Genomic DNA, 17990 nt, shown 5'->3' with positions numbered 1-17990 from the left:
ACTATTCTTATACGTCTCTATCTACTGATGAGGATCCTACTCTTTTAGTATAAACAGCACCATTGACTTTCAATCAACTAGTTTCGATAATATCTGAAACAGATTAACCTGACACTAGCCTTAGTAACCAACACCTTACTGACCCTACTAGTAATAATAATTACATTTTGACTTCCACAACTTAATATTTATATAGATAAATCCAGTCCCTATGAAGGCAGATTTGACCCAATAACCTCCAACCGCCTCCCCTTTTCCATAAAATTCTTCCTGGTAGCCATCATATTTCTCCTCTTCGACTTAGAAATCGCTCTACTACTACCCCTGCCATGAGCTGTTCAAACAAATTACCTAATACTAATAATCACCACAGGCCTTATACTAGTTATCATTTTAATCCTAGGCTTAATTACAAATGAACTCAAAAAGGGTTAGATTGAATTGGTAAATAGTTTAAGTCAAAACAAATGATTTCGACTCATTAGATTATGATAAACCATATTTGCCAAATGCCCTCTATTTACATCAATATTAGCATATACCATATCACTACTGGGAATATTAATCTATGAATCCCACCTAATATCATCCCTATATGCCTAGAAGGCATAATACTGTCAATATTTATCATAATTACCCTTATAACTTTAAATATGCATTTTACTCTAGCATCTATAATACCCATTATCCTCCTAGTATTTGCTGCCTGTGAAACCGCAGTGGGCCTTGCCTTATTAGTGTCAGTGTCCAACACATACGGCCTAGATTATGCACAAAATCTGTATTTACCTTAATGCTAAAAATTATTCCAACAATTATACTGTTACCACTAATATGATTCTCTAAAAATTATAAAATCTGAATTAACATGACCATCCACAGCCTACTCATCAGCCTCATCACCCTATTGTTTGTAACCAATTCAACAATTACTCATCCAACTTCTCACTAGTTTTCTCTTCTGATCTGCTGATGTTACCCCTCCTAATTCTAACAGCTCTTAGAATCCTAGCAAACCAATATTATCTGTTCAGTGAATTACCCCCACGAAAAAAGCTCTGTATTTCTATATTGATTTCCCTGCAGATTTTTTTAAATTATAGCATTCACAGCCACAGAACTAATTATATTTTATATTTTCTTCGAAGCCACACTAATTGCTACCCTAATTATTATTACCTGCTGAGGGAACCAACCAGAACGCCTCAATGCAAGCTCATATTTCCTATTTTACACACTGGTAGGGTCCCTTCCTCTACTTGTTACACTTGTCTACCACTTTAAATACTTCAGGTTCACTAAATATGCTAGTAATGATATTTACTGACCAAGAACTATTGACCTCCTGATCCAATAATCTTATATGACTAGCATGTATTATGGCCTTTATAGTCAAAGTAACTCTATACGGACTTCACCTGTGACTTCCTAAAGCCCATGTAGAAGCCCCTATTGCCGGCTCAATAGTACTTGCAGCAGTACTCCTAAAACTAGGCGGTTGCGGTATAACACGGCTTACCCTTATCCTCAGCCCCCTAACAGAATATATAGCCTACCCCTTCCTCATACTGTCCCTATGAGGGATAGTTATGACAAGCTCCATTTGTCTACAACAAACCGATCTAAAATCACTTATTGCCTACTCTTCCATAAGCCATATACCACTTGTCATCATAGTCTCCTCATCCAAACCCCTTGAAGTTTTACAGGTGCAGTCACCCTTATGATTACCCATGGAGTCACTTCATCCCTGTTATTCTGCCTAGCAAATTCCAACTATGAGCCAGTCCACAGTGGAATCATATTACTTACCCGAGGCCTTCAAATACTACTTCCACTGATAGCCTCATGATGACTTCTGGCAAATCTCACTAACCTTGCCTTACCACTACCATTAAATCTAGCAGAGGAAGTCTGTGATCATGGCTTCATTCTCCTGATCAAACATCACTATTATGCTTACAGGACTTAATATGCTAATTACAGCCCTCTACTCCCTATGTATACCAATCACGACACAACAAGGGACACTTACATATTACATTAACAGTATTAAACCTTCCTTTACATGAGAAAATACATTAATATTTATACATGTTACACCTATTCTTCTATTATCCTAAATCCTAAAATTATTATGGGCTTTACATGCTGTAGCTATAGTTTAACCAAACCATTAAATTGTGGATCTAATAATAGAAGCCTGCAACTTCTTATCTACTGAGAAAGTATGCAAGAACTGCTAACTCATGCTCCCATGCCTAACAACATGGCTTTCTTAACTTTTAAAGGATTGGAGTCATCCATTGGTCTTAGGAACCAAAAACATTGGTGCAATTCCAAATAAAAGTAACAAATATGTATTTTTCCATTACTATAATTGCCCTAATCCCCTTAAACACACCAATTATTATTACCTTAGTCAGCCCCTGCAAAGATTCATACCCAAATTACGTAAAAATAGCCATCACATGAGCCTTCACTATTAGCCTCATCCCAACAACGTTTATATATACAGACGAAGAAGTCATTATCTCAGACTGACATTGAATGACAATCCAAAGTCTCACTAAGCTTTAGACTACTTCTCCATAATATTTATCCCAGTAGCACTATTTGTTACCTGATCTATTGTAGAATTCTCAATATGATATATAAACTCAGACCCTAACATTAATCAGTTTTTTAGATATTTTCCTCATTACAATATTCTGGTTACCGCCAACAACTTCTTTCAACTCTTTTATTGGATGAGAAGGTGTAGGAATCATGTCTTTCTTATTAACTGGCTGATTATACGGCCGAGCAGATGCTAATACAGCAGCTCTCCAAGCAGTCCTGCACAATCGCATGGGTGATACTGGCTTTATTTAGCTATAGTATGATTCCTCTTTTCCTCCCACACATGAGAGATTCAACAAGCATTCATTCTAAACCCTACCTCTAATCTGCCCTTCCATTAATTCGCCTTCTTTTAGCAGAAGCAGGAAAGTCAGCTAAATTCGGCCTCCATCCCTGACTTCCATCCGCCATAGAAGGCCCAGCCCCAGTCTCAGCCCTGCTCCACTCCAGCACTATAGTTGTAGCAGGAATTTTCCTACTCATCCGCTTCTACCCTTTAATAGAAAATAACCTCTGAACCCAAACCTTTACATTATCTCTAGGGGCTATTACCACCTTATTTACAGCAATCTGTGCTCTAACACAAAGTGATATTTAAAAAGCCATAGCATTCTCCACCTCAAGTCAGCTGGGCCTTATGATAGTCACAACTGGCATTAATCAGCCACACCTAGCATTCCTTCACATCTGCACCCATGCCTTTTTTAAAGCTATATTATTTATATGCTCAGGCTCCATCATCCACAATCTCAATGATGAACAAGATATTAAAAAAATAGGACTATTCAAGACTTTACCCTTCACTTCCTCTTCCGTTATTATTGATAGCCTTGCACTTACAGGTATGCCTTTCCTCACAGGCTTTCAAAGACCTTATTATCGAAACTGCAAATACTGTCATATACCAACCAACGCCTGAGCCCCTTCTATTACTCTTACTGCCACCTCCTTAACAGCTGACTATAGTACCCGTGTTATTTTTTTTGCTCCGAGGACTGGCCACGCGGGGGTGGGAAGGGCCTGGGCCACGCCCGGGCCGCCGCCGCCACCCACGCGCGACGCTTGGGGGCCCTGCTGCAAAGCCCCTTTTTCTGGGGGCAGGGGGAGACGCTTCATGCCGCCCTGCCCAGCAGGGTTTCCAGGTCTGAGGTGCCCGCCCTGGCCCCAAGAGAATGAACCAGCCGCAGAGGATGGCATCCGTGGACACGGACAAGAAGCTCAGTAACCTCCTGGACTTCAGCATGATGTTCCCGCTGCCCGTCGCCAACGGGAAGGGCCGGCCCGCCTCCCTGGCCGGGTCGCAATTCAGAGGTTCAGGTCTTGAGGACCGGCCCAATCAGGCTCCTGGGGCAGTGGCGACCAGAACAGCTCCTCCTTTGACCCCAGCTGGACCTTCAGCGAAGGCGCTCACCTTGCTGAGTCGCATAGCAGCCTGTCTTCATCCACATTCCTGAGACTGTGACTCTCTTGCCGGACGGCTAAGCCTCCTTTGGGAGAGACGCAGGCGTGGGCGGCCTGACTCAGGCTGGCTTCCTGCCGGGCGAGCTGGCCCTCAGCAGCCCCGGACCCCTGTTCCCTTCGGGCATGAAGGCGACCTCCCAGTACTACCCCTCCTACGCCGGCAGCTCCGGCGGAGAGAGGCGGACGGCGGCCTGGACACGCAGTCCACAAAGGTCCAGAAGGTCCTGCCTGTCTTCCATCCTCGGCGTACCTGCCCAGCTCAGGTGAGGACTACGGTAGGGATGCCGCCGCCTACCTGTCCGCCAAGACCCCCAGCAGGGCCTATCCCGCCCCCTTCTACATGGCAGATGGCAGGCAGCATACACCCCTCAGCCCCTCAGCCGAGGTCTGGTGTTGCCCGGGTCAGGCGGGCTTTGGCCCCATGCTGGGTGGGGGCTCATACCCCCCGCCTCTCCCGCCCAGCAGCTGCCCTGTGGGCAGTGGCAGAGGCAGCAGCACATTTGGTGGCCTGCACCAGCACGAGCGCATGGGCTACCAGCTGCACAGAGCAGAGGTGAACGGCGGTCTCCCAGCTGCATCCACCTTCTCCTTGGCCCCCTGGAGCTGGAGCGTCTCCAGCCACAGGCCACCTGTCAGCGGGGCCAACATATTCCTGGGCTCGCGAGGGACCACAGCTGGCAGCTCCGGGGACGCCCTCAGGCAGGCATGTCCTCAGTCTACTCCCCGGATCACTCAAGCAATAGCTTCTCGTCCAGCTCCTCCACTGCTGTGGGCTACCCCCAGGGTCTGGGAGGGATGTTGCACTGGCCCGGAACAGGAGTCCCCGGTGCCTTATCACCCAGCTACGACGGGGATTTCCATGGCGTGCAGAGTAAGACAGAAGACCACCTGAACAAGGCCATCCACGTGCTCTGCAGCCACACCGTGGGCACGGCCGGCAATGGGCCCACGCTGCTGCCCGGCCACAGGGCGCTGGCTTAGGCTTCGCCGGCCCTATGCTGCTAGTGGGGGCAGCACGCAGGCCTGGTCAGAGGCTGACACCCTGAGGACGGCCCTGTGGGCAGCGCCAGCCTCATGCACATCCACGTGGCCCTCTCCAGCTAGCCAGGCGCCCTCCCCGACCTCTCTTGGCCTCCCGACTCCTACAGTGGGCTAGGGCAAGCAGGCCACTGGCGAAATCAAGCCAGAGGAGGAGGATGAGGAGAATACATCGGCGGCTGACCACTCGAGGAGAAGGAGCTGAAGGACCCCCAGGTCCGGACCAGCCCAGACGAGGACGAGGACAAAGATGACCTTCTCCCCCGAGAGCAGAAGGCCGAGCACGAGAAGGAGCGCCAGGTGGCCAATAACGCCAGGGAGCAACTGCGGGTCCCTTGAGAGGCCTCTTAAGGAGCTGGGGGCACATGTAGCAACTGGACTCAACAGCGAGAAGCCCCAGACCAAACTGCTTATCCTGCACGAGGCCCTCTCGGTCATGCTGAACTTGGAGCAGCAAGTGCGAGAGCAGAACGTGAATCCAAAACAGCCTGTTTGAAATGGTGAGGTGTCGGGCGTGTTCGGAGACCCCCAGATGGTGCTTTCAGCTGCGCACCTGGGCCTGAGCAAAGCCCACAACCCCACCGGGCACATGTGAAAGGTACGCCTCTGTGGGACAAGCCACTGGCCCTCAGCCCGGTGGGCTGGGCCCAGAACGCCTACTGGAGGCCCTGGGCTTCATCCACATCCCCACCTCACACAACTGTTCTCAGCATTGAGCCAACATCGACCTGATTAGGCTCGGAGTGATGGGGGCAAGGAAGGTGACTCTGGGTCCAGGAGCTCCCTGGGACCCTGGCTCACCTCCCACTGGCCTTGCTCCCCTTGCCCCCAAATCTCAGTCACCATGTCACCCTGTGACCTGCCCCATGGATCCTGAAACTGCGTCTTAGCCCTGTTGTCTGGGCTGACAGGAGCTTTTTTTTTTTTTCAGTAAACAAAATCTGAAAGCAAGTAACAGAACATACAGTTTGTCAGAAAAGAAAAAAAATGCCTTAACTATAAAATGTGGAGACATCATAACATATCACTTGAGGGAGATGCTGTGAAAACTTGGCTTATTCTTCAAAAGCCAGCAGCAAATTGTGCCTAGGCATAATTTAAGGAAAATGAAAAGAACATTAGTTATCAAGAAAAAAAAAAAAAAAGCTGGACTGACCTGGGCCAGGCTGGACCAGATTGGCCTAGAGGACTTCAGAGGGCTACTCCCCTGGTAGGCCAGTCTCAGCTGACCTTCACTGTCCTGCCTCCAGACAGGGCCCATCTGTCTTCCCCTTGTTCCCCTCCTGCAAAGACATTGCCTCCGATGCCACCTCCATGACCCTGGGCTGCCTGGCCACAGGCTAGTTCCTGAAGCCGGTGACTGTGACCTGGGACACAGGCTACCTCAACAGGAGTGCTGTGACCTTCCCAGCCACCACCCTCACACCCTCTGGCCACTACGCCACCACCAGCCATCTGACCACCTCAGGTGCATGGACCAAGCAAATGTTCACCTGTAGCGTGGTACACACTCTGTGGTCTGCAGACCAGGTCAGTACCTTCAGCGTCTACTCTAGGGACTTCGCCCTGCCCACCATGAAGATCTTACAGTCCTGTGATGGCAGTGGACACTTCCCCCCGACCATCCAGTTCCTGTGCCTCATTTCCGGGTACACCCCAGGTGCCATCACCTGGCTGGAGGATGGGCAGGTCGTGGATGTGAACTGCTCTATTGCCTCTCCCATGCTGGAGGGCGAGCTGGCCTCCACACAAAGCAAGCTCACCCTCACCCAGAAGCTTTGGCTGCCCGACCACACCTACACCTGCCAGGTCACCTATCAAGGTAATGCCTTTGAGGACAGTGCCAAGAAGCATGCAGATTCCAACCCGCAAGGGGTGAGTGCCTACCTGAGCTAGCCCAGCCCCTTCTACCTGTTCATCCGCAAGTTGCCCACAATCACCTGTCTGGTGGTGGACCTGGCACCTAGCAAGGGGACCGTGAAGCTGACCTGGTCCCGGGCCAGTGGGAAGTCCGTGGCCCAGGTCCTCCTAAGGCAAGAGAAGCAGTGCAGTGGCACGTTCATCATCACGTCCACTCTGCTGGTGGGCACCAGAGACTGGATCGAGGGGGAGACCTACCAGTGCAGGGTGATCCACCTCCACCTGCCCAGGGCCCTTGTGCAGTCCATGACCAAGATCAGCGACCGCTGTGCTCCCCCAGAGGTCTACGGGTTTGCAATGCTAGAAGAGCCGAGGAACCCAGACAAGCGCACCCTCACCTGCCTGATCCAGAACTTCTAGCCCAAGGACATCTTGGTGCAGTTGCTGCACAACAAGGTGCAGCTCCCAGACGCCTGGCACAGCATGACGCAGCCCTGCAAAACCAAGGGCTCTGGCTTCTTAGTCTTCAGCTGCCTGGAGGTGACCAGGGCCGAATGGGAACAGAAAAATGAGTTCATCTGCTCTGTGGTCCATGAGATGGTGACTGGCTCACAGACCGTCAAGAAGCTGGTGTCTGTAAATCCCATTAAATGTCCTCCTGCCTTCCTCCCCACTAGGGCTTTGTCCAGCTGTGTGGTAGGAAGAGCTGGCCACTGTTGGTAGGAAGAGCTGACCTTCTGTCCACTGTTGCAACGACCCCAGGAGGCCACCCCCAATAAACAGTGCTGCTCAGAAACAAACAAACAAACAAACATAAAAACCCTAGAAGAAAACCTAAGCAATACCATTCAGGACATAGGCATGGACAAATACTTCATGACTAAAACACCAAAGGCAATGGCAACAAAAGCCAAAATAGACAGATGGGATCTAATTAAACTAAAGAGCTTCTACATAGTAAAAGAAACTATGATCAGAGTGAACAGGCTACCTACAGAATGGGAGAAAATTTTTGCAATCTATCCATCTGACAAAGGGCTAATACCCAGAATCTACAAAGAACTCAAACAAATTTACAAGAAAAAAACAACCCCATCAAAAAATGGGTGAAGGATATGAACAGACACTTCTCAAAAGAAGACATTTATGTGGCCAACAAACATGAAAAAAAGCTCATCATCACTGGTCATCAGAGAAATGCAAATCAAAACCACAATGAGTTACCATCTCATGCCAGTTAGAATGGTGATCATTAAACAGGAAACAACAGATGCTCGAGAGGATGTGGAAAAATAGGAATGCTTTTACATTGTTGATGGGAGTGTAAATTAGTTCAACCATTGTGGAAGATAGTGTGGCAATTCCTCAAGGATCAAGAGTTAGAAATACCATTTGACCTAGCAATTCCATTACTGGGTATATACCCAAAGGATTATAAATCATTCTACTATAAAGATACATGCATATGTATGTTTATTGTGGCACTACTCACAATAGCAAAGACTTGGAACCAACCCAAATGCCTATCAATGATAGACTGGATAAAGAAAATTGTGGCACATATACACCATGGAATACTATACAGCCATAAAAAAGGATGAGTTCATGTCCTTTGCAGGGACATGGATGACGCTGGAAACCATCATTCTCAGCAAACTAACACAGGAACAGAAAACCATACACCTCTTGTTCTCATAAGTGGGAGTTGAACAGTGAGAACACATGGACAAAGGGAGGGGAATATCACACACCAGGGCCTGTCCAGGGGTGGGGGTCTAGGGGAGGGATAGCATTAAGAGAAATACCTAATGTGGTTGATGGGTGCAGCAAACCACCATGGCATGTGTATACCTATGTTAACAAACGTGCACATTCTGCACATGTATCCCAGAACTTAAAGTATAATTTAAAAAAAAAAAAAAAAAAAAAACACTGAACATGTATTGTAGGCTTACATTGGGCTCAATGTATTTTATGGATAATCTCATTTAATCCTCATAACAACCCTTGGAGAACATGTATGATTATTATCTCTATTTTAAGCATGGAGAACTGAATAGCTTACCCAAGGTGGCATGACTAGTAAATCATTGGACTGGGATTCAAACCCAAAAAGTCTGATCCCAGAGTTCATGCTTGTAAGCCTTCCTAACCATGATAATGCTTTAATCTGGCATTAATTGTTCTCTAATTTGTGTAGGTTTGAGATTTTTTCATAATATTAAAAATACTTCTGGAGGAATGTCCTCATTATCATTAGAACTGCCTTCATCTAATTATTTTTAGAGTATGAAACTAAAAAGTAAGACTCATCTAAAAATAATCATCTCTTTTGGCCATATCTCCAGTGATACATGAATTTAATTTTTTATTGTTTTCAGAATGAAAAATTAAAGAGGTTAAAATTAGCTGACAATCAAGAAATATTTGTATATGAAGATCCAGAGATTTGGGTATACTTAACGAATACAAGCTAATACATATTAAGACTCTACTGTGCTCCAAATACTATACAGGGAGCTAGGGATATGAAGATAGGATTTGCATCAGAAAAGAAGGACTGTCCCTTAGTTGGAAGGCTGAACTAAAAAGAAAAGTTTGATGTGATAGGCAAATTCAACTGACAGGTCCACTACCCATAGCCCCTTCCCTTTAAGAGCTCATAATTAGGAAAAATCAAATGTATAATCAAATCATTGCAATGTAGTGTGTAAGTACAATAATTAAGGTAATGGGAAAACATAACAGTACAAGTAATTCAGCTGAAGGTTTATGTAAGATAACTAAGATGACATTTCAATGATTGGTTGAGTTGGCCTCTCCCTCATGAATGGGATTAAGGCCCTTATAAGAGGCTTCATGCAGCATTTGGCCCCTCTTGACCTCTACTTTCATCCATGTGAGGACACGGCGTTCCTCTCCTCTGAAAGATGCGGCAACAAGGCTCCCCTTGGAAGCAGAGAGCAGCCCTCACCACACACCTGAACCTGCCAGCACCTTTATCATGGACTCCCAACCTCCAGAAGTGTGAGAAATAAATTTGTTTATAAATTATCCATTGTCAGGTACTCTGTTATAGCAGTGTACTTGGACTACCACAAACCCAGTAGACCACATTAATGAGTTCAGACGTTCTTTAGTAGACAGTGTGTAAGGTGGGAAATCAGAGGCTTTATCCAGTGGAATAACATGGTGAGATTCACATTTTAGAAAGATAGCTCTACTTTTATTATAGAACAGCAGTTCTGAAAGTGTGGGGACCTCTGGGACTCCCTTTTAGGATGTCTGTGAAGTAAAAAGTATTTTCATAATAATGGATGTTATTTGCTCTTTTCACTCATTTTTTCATAAGTATAGTCTTCCAGAGGCAACAAGATATGTTTTCTATTTAACCAAACATTAAAGAAACTTGCAAAAATATAAAACAATGTGACTCTTATCAAAGTTTATTTTGGAAATAGTTATTTTTCATAAAATACATTATTTACGTTAACAGGTAATGGTTTTTAGATAAATTAATAAACACTTTTATATTTTATTAGCTTTAATATTTAATATGGTAAATACTGGTAGATATAACTCACAGAAACAAAAGTTTTTTGGCAACCTCAGTAATTTTTAAGAGTGTACAGGGAAGCCTGAGATCAAAAGCTTTGAGAACTACCGACATAGAGGGGACATTGTATTAAGGAGAGGCTAATAGTAGAGAAACAGCTAATTAGACAGATTTTACAAGGATCTAGGTCATTGGTTTTCAAACCTTTTAAGTATATATACTCACTAAAAGAATTTTGAAAAACCACATCCTCATACATTTTTAAATTGATAGCTAATTTTTTTTAAGTTTAAGTAGTTATAATGTATTTTAAATATTGACATTTAAATAGCAGCTATGTCAATCTTTTAAATGTGTCCAACTGAATCTAAATGGTGCTCACAGTGAGCCGAGAACTCGCCACTGCACCTCTAGCCTGGGCGATAGAGCAAGACTCCATCTCAAAATAAATTGTGCATCAATTTGATACCCACTTATCACCCACTTAAAAATATATATGAACAGACTTTTTTCTTTTTTCTTTTTTTTTTTTACAAACTTTGTATCATTCCTTTTTCTCTTTAAAATTGTATTTCCATTTCCCTTCTCATTCCAAATTTTGCATAATGTGTTACATTTTGTATTTGGATAATCTTATGATCACCTATTTTCTTTGTAACCAAAATAGGTATATAAGTTGAAATTAATTAAAAATTTTCCTGTGACCAACAAACTTGTAACTATTCACATTTTTCTTCTGGGTTATCATTGAAGTTACTAGGATACAGTTTTCCAAAGCAATGTAAATAACACATTTGGATAATTGCTTTAAAAATTTTATTGGTGAATAGAGCAATCCCTCCCCTCCAATTGGTTTGTATATCCTTGGGTGAATATTATTTATTTCTATAATGGGACAAGATTAAGCATAAATCTGCGTTCATTTTGCACTTTACAGATGTCAACACTGAGAAAACTTGTTTGTGTAAATAAGTGGACATGAATGGAAGGAGTTTTAACAGTATCATTCATTTCTATGACTCCTTCTGAGATATGTAGGAAAAAAGTACAGTAATATACCATTAAAATTATGTTATTTGGCAGTTTCATTCAATCAGATCCATTATTTTTCAATTTTATTAAAAGCAGAGAATTAAAACCACTTGACTTTCAAAAATGAGTTTACTAACCAGTCATCAGGTTCATCTGTTTTCTCAATTTATGAAAAGTGTACCAAAAAGTTTTTAAAATTAATTCCAACTATATGTTACACTTTCACGTGGAGGTATCTTGTTTAAACTAATACATTCAGAAAAGTTTGGAAAAATAGAATATTATTAATACATTATTATTAAAATTTTATGTTTTAAATATATGATTTAAACATAGCAAACCTCTGAGCTACCTCAAAGGTTGAGTAGATTTTGTGAAGAATGTCCTTCATACAACCCATTTGGTAATGCCAGGCATCAAACAAATGACACTTAATTTCTGGCAGGAAAACTCGGACTTCATTTTTCAAGTCACTGACTATATTAATAATATGTGATTTAAAACCTGAGAAACAAATGACAGAACAAATGCATGGAGGTATGTTTATTATGAAGCCAGTGAAGCATATCCAGAGCTCCTTCCTTCCAAGGTTCCTTTCTAATTTTACATAGAAAATTATGTACTTTCATGTATAATTTTGTATTATTTGTCATAATGAAAGCCTGAAAAAAAAAGACTTCAAATTATATAAGCTTTGGGACCTGTATCTCTGCCTATACATGTGAAAAAATCATGAGGGCAGTCAGGATAAGCTTAAGATGATACATATCTGGCATAATTAATTTCGTATTATGAAAACATAATTTCTCATTACTTAATTTGCAATAAATAATACAGAGTAAAATATGACTAAGATTATAACTTATGAAGTGTAGGGTATGTGGTAAAAGACATGGTTATTCCTTCAGTAAATGTGTTAGGGGAAGGTAGGAAGTGAATACTGATGTATGACTTTGGGGAATAATTAGAAGCAACTTATATGAAAATCAGAAATAACTTATTTTTCATCATGATCAAAATTTTCCTATGTATTTAATGAAAACAAAAAATATATACTGCTAAAATCAAATCAGGCAATTAGCATATAGTTTTATTTTTATATTTGCAAGTAGAATAAATATTTTATACAATGCAATGAAGTTCATTAAATTTTGTGTAAATATTTTGGAATATGAGTTAATAAAATAGGTTTTAGCTAACTTAGTGAATAATAAACACTGTCTTAGTGCTTTTATGCTGCTATAACAGAATACCTGACAATGGATAATTTATAAAGAACAGAAATTTATTTCTCACACTTCTAGAGGTTAGGAGTCCATGAAAAAGGTGCTGGCAGGTTCAGGCGTCTGGTGAGAGCAGCTCTCTGCTTTCCAAGATTGAGCCTTGCTGCTGCATCCTTCAGAGAGGAGGAACGCCACGTCCTCACATGGACAAAAGTGGAAGGGCAAGAGGGGCCAAATGCTGCATGAAGCCTCTCAAAAGGGCCTTCATCTTATTCATGAGGGAGAAGCCCTCATGGCCTAATCATCTCTTAAAGGCCCCACCTGTTAATACCATCACATTGACACCCTGAATTTTGGAGGAGACACATAGCAAACACTAAATCTGAAGTCTGAAAGAACTCACATAATTTTTATTCACAGGATTTGGCCCATCATATCATTTTTTTAAAAACTCAATTTCATTTAAAAGAAACTTTGTTATCTATATTGTTTTTCTTGTTCAAAAATGCTCTTTTGTTTTAAGCTAACAATATGTTATGGCATGTCCTAGGGGTTGATGCTAATAACTAGGGGAAAACAGTGCCTCTGCTTAAATGTTTTAAAAAATTGGTGAAACAGGATTTTGGACTCCTAGAGGATCCTTATACTCTTTTTACTACAGAAGTACCCATCGGATGATCTTCGTACATTATTCTTCACCTTGTTTGATGACCTCTGTACTAGTCATGAGATAAGGATGTGACCTAAACTGTAACGATGGGTTAGGAGACTGATTTGAGATATTTCTAAGCTATACTCTAAAGGGACTTGGTGGGTCATTAGACACTGGAGTGAAAGATGAGTCAAAAATAATTAAGATTTTCAGCTTGAGCAGTTAAATAGATTGTGATGCTATTTACTGCATAAGAAACATAAAGTAATCAAGTTTTGGAAAGAGGTTGGAATTCTGTTTGCCTATAGATCTTTAATGTGGAAATGTTCTGAAAGTCTGGAGCACTAAAGAAAGTTCAAAGATATGGTTATAAATTTGGGAGACTTTAGTATATAGGTGGATGATACTATCTAAGGGAAAGCTTTTAACCAAGAGAGGAATAAATCTGATGATGAGACCTTGGGAAATCTTCAAATTAGAAGAGGCAGAAAAGAGTAGTGTTGGAAAAGTATAATGGAAAACAAAATCTCCCAACCCAGGAAACCTTTCCACAAAGATAGAAGAGAAGGAAAACAATTTTATGATTGAGTAAGCATTACAGCAGGATGTGATGTGTATCACAAGTAGTCCCCTAAGAGATTGCAAAGACAGAAGGAAATCTTACCCTTTTATATAGCCAACCTGATATAACAATCCCTTTCATTGAAGTTCTTAGGATAAACATTAGTCCTCAAGTAAGACTTGACAGCACTATTTGTCGCATACGTAGTTTATTCTAAATTCACTTGCTAATTGGAGTGACTTTGCTAATTGGTTTTATATAAAGGTAAAAAAACACTTTTCATATCTTCATGACAGGAGATAGTTTTGCAGCTTGGAAGGAGGCTCCTGCTGAAGTGAGGCTTCTACGCTCCCACAGAAACTGGGATTAAGGGCGCTATCTTCCTTGATGACTGTATTCCCAAGAGATGGTTACAGGTTCTTGAGAAAGACATTCATGGGTCATTCATGCCATAAAGCTGGCAAGAGGCTTTGAAGCAAGAGATTTTTAAAAGATTTACATACATTTCAAAAAGATAAAGAATTTGCAAGTTTTCTGAATGCTCTAAGAACAAAGAAGGAAGAGTCTTTCTTTTCTTATTTTCAACAGGGGGAATTAATTTTGTTTCTTTTTAAATTTGTATTTACCCTTACATATGTGATAGAACAGACAGAAAAAAACAGCTGTGGAAATGTGCGGGAAATTACAATGAGTGCTATATGAAAACCAGAGGAAAAGCGTATTTTACAAGGAGTGAGGGAATGAATAGTGCTGTCTTCAAGAACATTACTTTCCCCTTGTCGGATAAAATTAACATACATTTGATACTAACATAACTAGATATGTAAAATTTGTAAAGACTAAATATAAAAAGAATATAGCATTAGGGTGTTTAATTATGTAGTGTGGACAGCCAGTACTATAGGAAACCTATGGCCTGAGGGCAATAAGACCTGGAGTAGGCAGGGAAGGATTTGTGGAAATAAGGAAACTTAAATGGTATTTTGAAGGAGAGATTAAACCTATGTAATTCACATTTTTAATGTCATCAGTCCAAAACACATCTCTGTAGCTGTGTCTATAATAAAGATAAACTTAGCAATGGAACCATGATACTCCCAGTCCACTGGGCCAAAACTTTCCCTTGGATAGTGTTAATGCTTGAGTGAACAATGGCACCATTTCTGTGACTTTTCACTTTCTGTATTCCTTCTCATAGTCACCCCCTCTTCTGATTAACAGGTTTTTTCTTTTACAGCTTTAAGTCTTGCCTTGGAACCATTTTTTTTTTTTTTTTTCTGCAGGATACTTATATGGATTCATTTAAAGCTTAACTTGCAAAGGGCAGCTTATTTTCACTTCTTAGAAGATACCCTGTAGTTAACCTTGGTGCTGTCTATAGAGACAAAAATAAATTTCTTTGGATTTTAGTTATCTTTCTATGTCAGAGGTTCCCAAGACCACCCCCAGGTTGACGATTTGCTAGGAAGACTCACAGGACTCAGCATATATCCATATTCATGGTTATGATTCATTATAGGAAAATAACACAAAGCAAAATTAGGCACTCTCTGCCTGGCACATACTAAACTTACAGACTCCCAGAAGAAAAGTAGATGTTAGTATAAACCGTATTATTTGCACAAATAATCTAGGCATAGTGAGTCACTCTTATTCAGGGAATTGTTGAATCCCTCCTGAAATCTAAGCTCACAGGTGCCAGGCAAAAAGGTCCTTTTAATCATAGAAGCCTCAGGCCTGCTGTGATAACTCTTTTCTCTACACTTTTTAAAAATTTATTTATACAATGATTTGCAGGTAAAATCAAGAGTCCACATATCAAATTAACTGTCTTTTAAGTGTTCTTCATATATTACAGGTATGCTCCAGAATCACTGACAGAGAGCAAGTTTTCTGTGGCCTCAGATGTTTGGAGCTTTGGAGTGGTTCTGTATGAACTTTTCACATACATTGAGAAGAGTAAAAGTCCACCAGCGGTCAGTGTGCTTTTTATTTACTTTCAGTTTTTTGTTTGTTCGTTTGATTTTTATAAATTATGGGGTACAATTACAATTTTGCTACATGCATACATTGCATAGTGGTGAACTCAGAGCTTTTAGGGTATCTACCACCTTAATAACATACATTGTACCCTTAAATAATTTCTCAGCATCTACCCCACCAATGGCTCACCCTTCCAAGTCTCCATTGTCTGTCATTCCACATTCTACGTCCATGTGTATACATTATATAGCTCCCACTTATAAGTGAGAACATGTGGTATTTGTCTTTCTATGGCTGATTTGTTTCACTTAAGATAATTACCTCCATCCATGTTGCTACCAAAGACATAATTTCATTTGTTTTTATGGCGGAGTAGTATTCCATTGGGTATGTATACCACATCTTCTTTATCCAGTCATCTATTGATGGACACTTAGGTTGATTCCATGTCTTTGCTTTTGTGAATAATGCTGCAATAAACATACAGGTGGAGGTATCTTTTTGATACAGTCATTTCTTTTCCTTCAGGTAGATACCCCATAGTGGAAATACTGGATCAAATGGTAGTTCTACTTTTGGGTCTCTCAGGAATCTTTATGTTTTCCATAGAGGTTGTATAAATGTACATTCCCAGCAACAGTGTATAAGAGTTCCCTTTTCTCCACACCCTTGCCAACATCTGTTATTTTCTCTCTCTCTTTTTTTTTTTTCTTCCCATTCTGACTGGAGTAAGACATATCTCACTGTGGTAATTTTTTTCTCTTTTTTTTTTTGTCATTCTGACTGGAATAAGGCATATCTCATTGTAATTTTAATTTGCATTTCTCTGGTGATTAGCATTTTTTCATATGCCTCTTGTCCTTTTGGGTGTCTTCTTTTGAAAAATGTCTACTGATCTCCTTTGTCCAGTTTTTAACATGATTACTAGGGGGTTTTGGTTGAATTCCTTGAGTTCCTTATAAATTCTGAATGGTAGTTCCTTATCAGATACAAAATTTGCAAATATTTTCTCCTATTCTGCAGGCTTTCTGTTCATTCTGTTGATTATTTATTTTGCTATGCTGAAATTTTTTAGTTTGATAAAGTCTCATTTGTCTGTTTTTGGTTTTGTTGCCTACGCTTTTGAGGTCTTTGCCATTCTTTGTTTATACCCATTTCCATAAAAGTTTTCCCTAGGTTTTTTTTTCTAGTATTTTTATAGTTTCAGATCTTACAGTTAAGTCTATAATCGATCTTGAGTTAATTTTTGTATATGGTGATAAATATGGGTCCAGTTTCATTCTTCGGCATATGGCAATACAATTTACCAGCACCATTTATTGAAAAGGGTGTCCTTTCCCATACTGCCCAAAGCAATCTGCAGATTCAATGCAGTTCCTATCAAAATGCCAATATCATTTTTCCACAGAATTAGGAAAAACAATCCTAAAAGTCACATGGAACCAAAAAGAGCCCTAATAGCAAAAGCGATTCTAAGCAAAAAGAACAAAGCTGGAAGCATCACATTACTTGACTTCAAATTATATTATAAGGCTACAGTAACAAAAGCATCATGGTACTCATGTAAAAAACAAACACATAAACCAATGGCACATAATAGAGAACCCGGAAATAAAGCCACATATTTATAGCCAATTGATCTTTGACAAAATCGACAAGAACATACATTGAATTTTTTTTTTTTTTAATTTTTGTTTTTTTGTATTTTTGTACAGATGGAGTTTCACCATGTTGGCCAGGCTGGTCTTGAACTCCTGACCTCTTGATCCGCCAGCCTTGGCCTCCCAAAGTGCTGGGATTACAGGCGTGAGTCACCGTGCTCAGCCTAAAACTTTAATTCTATTCACGTTATTTATTTATTTTATTTATTTTTTATTATACTTTAAGTTCTAGGGTACATGTGCACAATGTGCAGGTTTGTTACATATGTATACTTGTGCCATGTAGGTGTGCTGCACCCATCAACTTGTCAGCACCTATCAACTCGTCATATACATCAGG

The 17990-nt window shown here is 41.1% G+C and overlaps 1 protein-coding gene and 2 pseudogenes across 8 annotated transcripts in view; all 3 read left to right on the top strand.

The window, feature by feature from the left end:
- JAK2 (Janus kinase 2) overlaps nucleotides 1-17990 on the top strand; it is a 155738-nt gene that overhangs the window by 128419 nt on the left and 9329 nt on the right. For 6 of the 8 annotated variants that reach the window (NM_001265901.2, XM_028834212.2, XM_077964998.1 and 3 more), the window contains 1 exon segment: nucleotides 15865-15982. In NM_001265901.2, the coding sequence (NP_001252830.1) occupies nucleotides 15865-15982 (118 nt within the window). 8 annotated transcript variants of the gene reach the window in all.
- On the top strand, nucleotides 3690-5865 carry LOC144334703 (transcription factor E2-alpha pseudogene; annotated as a pseudogene).
- Nucleotides 5868-7801, top strand: LOC144334879 (immunoglobulin heavy constant epsilon pseudogene; annotated as a pseudogene).

Source organism: Macaca mulatta, chromosome 15, assembly GCF_049350105.2.
Source record: "Macaca mulatta isolate MMU2019108-1 chromosome 15, T2T-MMU8v2.0, whole genome shotgun sequence".
Taxonomy (NCBI): domain Eukaryota; kingdom Metazoa; phylum Chordata; class Mammalia; order Primates; family Cercopithecidae; genus Macaca; species Macaca mulatta.
This window is presented reverse-complemented; position numbering and strand designations above follow the sequence as displayed.